The 5,072-nt window shown below is 49.4% G+C and overlaps 1 protein-coding gene across 1 annotated transcript in view; it reads right to left on the bottom strand.

Moving 5' to 3' along the window:
• DNAI2 (dynein, axonemal, intermediate chain 2) overlaps positions 1-5,072 on the bottom strand; it is a 49,404-nt gene that overhangs the window by 22,339 nt on the left and 21,993 nt on the right. Inside the window, exons 7-8 of the mRNA XM_011937212.1 lie at positions 3,403-3,545; positions 1,976-2,089 (exon numbers count right to left, since the gene is read on the bottom strand). Coding sequence (XP_011792602.1) covers positions 1,976-2,089; positions 3,403-3,545 — 257 coding nt within the window. The remainder of the gene's footprint in view (positions 1-1,975; positions 2,090-3,402; positions 3,546-5,072) is intronic.

Raw genomic sequence — 5,072 nt, 5'->3', positions numbered from 1 at the left:
AGACATTATATACTGATAAAAGGGTTAATTCACTAGGAAAACTTAAGAATTATAAACATGTGCATGTACTTAATAACACAGCCTTAACATACAGGAAGCAAAACCTGACAAAATTGAAGGAGAAATAGACAAGTCAACAATAATAATGGCAGACGTCAGTATCCTACCTTCAATAATAGACATAGCTACTAGGTGAAAGATCAACAAGGAAATAGAAGTCTTGACCAGCACTATAGACAAGACCTCCTGGACATCTATAGAAAACTCCACCAGACAATAAGCAGAATACAGTCTTCTCAAGTGCTCATGGAACATTCTCCAGGATAGACAATATGCTAGGCCATAGAACAAGTCTCAATAAATTTTAAAAGATTGAAATCAGGCCAGGCGTGGTGGTTCATCCCAGCCCTTTGGGAGGCCAGCCTAGGCGGGTGGATCGCTTGAGCCCAGGAGTTTAAGACCAGTGTGGGCAGCATGATGAAACCTTGTGACTACAAAAACTACAAAAATTAGCCGAGCGTGGTGGCACACGCCTGTAGTCCCAGCTACTCGGGAGGCTGAGGTGGAAGGATGGCTTGGGCCCAGGAGGTCGAGGCTGCAATGAGGCGTGATTGCACCACTGCACTCCATCCTGGGCAACAGAGTAAAACTCCATCTCAAAAAAAAAAAAAAAAAAAGAAAGAAAATGATTATAAGGCAATACTGTGAACAATTATATGTCAACAAACTAGACAACTTGATGAAATGGAAAAGTTCCTAGAAAGACAGAAACTATCAAAACCAATTAAAGAAGAAACAGAAAATGTCAAGAGGATCTATAACAAGTAAAGGGACGGAATTGTAACTTCTAAGCTTCCAATAAAGAAAAGCCAGAGACCAGATGGCTTCACTGATGAGTTCTACCAAACATTTCGAGAATTAATACCAGCCAGGCATGGTGGCTCCCACTGGTAACCCCAGCACTTTGGAAGGCCAAAGAGGGAGGATCACTTGAGGTCAGGAATTTGAGACCAGTCTGGCCAACATGGTGAAACGCTAACTCTATTGAAAAAAGACAAAAATTAGCCAGGCGTGGTGACATGAGACTAATCGCAGCTACTTGGGAGGCTGAGGCAGGAGAATCACTTGAATCGGAGAGGTAGAGGCTGCAGTGAGCCGAGATCGCACCCCTGCACTCCAGCCTGGGTGACAGAGCTAGACTCCATCTCAAAAAAAAAAAAAAGAAAAGAAAAGAAAAGAAAAAGAATTAATACCAATTCTTCACAAACTTCCAGAAGGGAACACTTCCCAGCTCATTATATAAGGCCAGTATGACCCATATCCGTTAGCATGTAAATTTCCCAGGCTGCCTCTCCCAAAATGAGGCTCCCCAATGCTCTCATCATCCCTTTACGGCAGCCCCCAGTCAAATATTGTCTGATTTTACTCGAACTATAGTTTTTAAAAACTGTTTATTTTGAGCTAATTTTAGACTTACAGTAGTAACAGGAGACACTGCTGAGGTGTCAGCCGAACCTGCCTCACCCGTGCCTGCAGTTGGTCAGCTATGGGAGGTCCCCACCCCACTTAGTCTTCTATGGCCAAGTCCAGGCTTCCACGTGGGCTCTGCCCTACAGCAGCAGGATTGGCTCTGACTGAGACCCTGGGTCCCGGCCAGGCGCAGTGGCTCATACCTGTAATCCCAGCACTATGGGAGGCCCAGGTGGGTGAATCAACTGAGGTCAGGAGTGCGAGACCAGCCTGGCCAACGTGGTGAAACCCCGTCTCTACTAAAAATAACAAAAAAATTAGTTAGGCGTGGTGGTGGGCACCTGTAATCTCAGTGACTCGGGAGGCAGAGGCAGGAGAATCGCTTGAACCCAGGAGGCAGAGGTTGCAGTGAGCTGAAATTGCGCCACTGCACTCCAGCCTGGGCAACACGAGTGAAATTCCATCTTAAGAACAAAAAACAAAAAAATCCTGGGTCCCTCCTTACCTATCTGTCCATTGTAGCAGCCACCCAGCAGCACGTGGGAATCTTTGGGGTTGAACTCCAAGGTGACAAGCGGAGATGATGGCTTCAGAGCAAGTTCAGGCTTGTTGGGGTTTTCTATAAAGCAGAAAAAAAAATATCCCATCAGGCCTGGAAAGAAAAGGACAGGATCAGCAAGTTTCACCCCGTCTGCGGGTGGGTAGCGGGGACATGGTGGCGGCGGGGGCGGGGGGGAAGCCTGGAAGCCCCTCCAGTCTTTCCCCAGGCTGCACCCTCTGGTCCACCTTGGCCAGAATCTGGCATTCTTGACCTAGGGGCTTTGCTGATGGTTTTTATTTTTGGTGAACAGGACTGGGGTGTGCCTATGTGTGTGATAATTATATTTCTAGTCCAATTCCCGGGTTTGGTGTCCAACGAGGTTTTGACACTAAGGTTTTTACGTAAAGTCAACTCTCTGCCAGTTTCTTCAAACCAGGTCTCTGGACTGCAGATAATGACGGAGTCCACCCCATGGGGCTGCTGCCAGAACTCACTGAGCTGCTGGGGTGTCGGGCGTTAGCTCTGTGCCTGGCACCTACACGTTTATTTTAAATTATTAAAATATTAAAATGCTGCCAATGAAGGGAAGCTGGAGACCGTGAAGCCGCCACCAGGCTTTCCCTGCCTGCGTCTTGCCAGCCCTTCTGTAGACAATGGTTTGTGCTGATAAAGGGACACGCTGCTCCTGCAGGCCGCGAATTAAAGGCAAGTGTGAGGACAGACGGGACGAAGGCCGAAGTTCCATTCCACTGCCCCTGAGTCCCTTCTCAGACTGCTGGGCACTCTTTCCATATGCTCTTTTTTCTTGTTGTTGTTGAGACAGAGTGTCGCTCTGTCTGTCACCCAGGACGGAGTGCAGCGGCATGATCTCGGCTCACTGCAACCTCTGACTCCTGGGTTCAAGCGAGTCTCCTGCCTCAGTCTCCCAAGTAGCTGGGATTACAGGCACGCACCACCAAGCACAGCTAATTTTTGTAATTTTAGTAGAGATGGGGTTTCATCATGTTAGCCAGGCTGGTCTGGAACTCCTGACCTCAGGTGATCCGCCTGCCTTGGCCTCCCAAAGTGCTGGGATTACAGGCATGGGCCACCGCACCCAGCCTGATATGCTCTTTAGGAGCTAAGAATTGAGATCCCATGGGGTCAGGTCTTCATGCCTCGAACTCAGAATCTGGAATTGGAGGGGGTTTCTGGCTTCTGGTTTGACTCTGCTTAGCTCTGCCTGAAACCAGACAAGGGAGGAAGGAGAAGAGTGGCTTCCTCCTCGACTGCGGGCCCCTCCCTTGAGGTACCAACCCCGTGAGTGTCCTTGACCTCCTCCCCCTCCCTCCCACTCCTTGGCTTGTTCTGGTCCCAGCCCTCAGTCCTCCCAGGACCCCGCTGCTTCTCACCCAGGTCCCAGATGTATGAATCGCTGCTCATGCCCACAGGCGCCCGCTGAAAATCCAAGCAGGAGTATGCCACTGCCAACTTCCTGTTGCCATCGGGGTGCCAGGAGAGGTGCGTGGCAGCCCTCTTGATTTCCTGGGGGTCCCTGCAGGGGAGAGGGAAGAGAGCAAAAGGCGGAATGTGAGGCTCCCCAATTTCTCCTTTTTTTTTTTTTTTTATCAGATGGAGTCTTGCTCTGTCCCCCAGGCAGTGGCATAATCTCAGCTCACCGCAACCTCTGCCTCCTGGGTTCAAGCGATTTTCCCGCCTCAGCCTCCCGAGTAGCCGGGATTACAGGCGCCCACCACTACGCCCAGCTAATTTTTGTATTTTTAGTAGAGACGGGGGTTCACCATTTTTCCTAGGCTGGTCTCAAACTCCTGACCTCAGATGATCCACCCACCTTGGCCTCCCAAAGTGCTAAGATTATAAGCGTGAGCCACCACGTCCGGCCCCTTGAATGATTTCTAATGCATCATCCTGCTCGGTTGGTCCATATATGAGGTCAGAGCCCAGCAGCGCTGGAGGGCAACAGGAAGGGCAGCCTCTGTCCCGCTGTGCCCTCTCCTGCACACCCTTTGCTGACAGCCATTGGCCCTGCTTGCACACCATGAGTCGGCCCTGCCTCAGAAGAGTTCTTTCTTGCTGTGCTGGGACTGGGCTAGGTCCTTCCCAGGCCCCTAAGTCAGCTGTGGTAGTGAAATTCCCCAGAGTTGGGATCTGAGGCAAGTCATTTCCAAAACACCTTTCACTCCTCTAGTCCTGCATCTGCCAGACCCAAGGTCTGACCCCTGCCCCAGGTCCAGAGGCTTCCCCTCCACATTCCCCCGGCACCTCCCACTGCTCTATTCCAGCCTCCTGCTCATCTTCACTCATCTGATTGGACAGCCTTGCTTTTTTCTTCATGGTCAAAACTGAGGCCACAGAGCACGGTCCTTCTCACTTCCACCCACTTTCTGCAACTCTTTCCACCAGTCTCCAAGGCCGAGGAGTCCTTCTTCCCCAGTCCTCTCCCCGTCCCTGTTCCCAAGCTCTCCTTCCTATCAACTTCTTTTGTACACCCCTACAAAGGTGCTCTGGGATGGGTATTCAATTCCTGAGGCTGCTGCAAAGAGGTCCCACAAACTGGGTGGCTTCAAACAACAGAAATTGATTCTCTCACAGTTCTGGATGCCAGAAGTCCAAAATCACAGATATTCTCCTCACATCAAGCATGTAAACATACATATATATACACACATACACGTATGCATACATTTATACACATATAGAGATGCTCCTTGACTAATGATGTTGGCTACATCTGATAAACCCATAGTAAGCTGGAAATACCAGGAGCTTAAAATGCATTGAATACACCTCACCGACCCAGCATCACATCTTAGTCGAGCCTACGTGCTCAGAACACTTATATTAGCCTGGAGCTGGGCAAAATCACCTAACACAAAGCTTGTTTTATAATAAAAAGGTGAACAGCTCATGTAATTTTCTGAATACTGTACTGACGGCAAAAACCAGAATGGTTGTACGGGTACCTGAAGTACGGTTCCTACTGGATTTGTATTGCTTTTGCACCCTTGCAAAGTCAAAAAATGGTTTAAGTTGGGGACTGCCACAAAAAGTGGCACTCTGC

The sequence above is a fragment of the Colobus angolensis genome, unplaced genomic scaffold (genome assembly GCF_000951035.1).
Source record: "Colobus angolensis palliatus isolate OR3802 unplaced genomic scaffold, Cang.pa_1.0 Scaffold1, whole genome shotgun sequence".
In the NCBI taxonomy this organism is placed as follows: domain Eukaryota; kingdom Metazoa; phylum Chordata; class Mammalia; order Primates; family Cercopithecidae; genus Colobus; species Colobus angolensis.
This window is presented reverse-complemented; position numbering and strand designations above follow the sequence as displayed.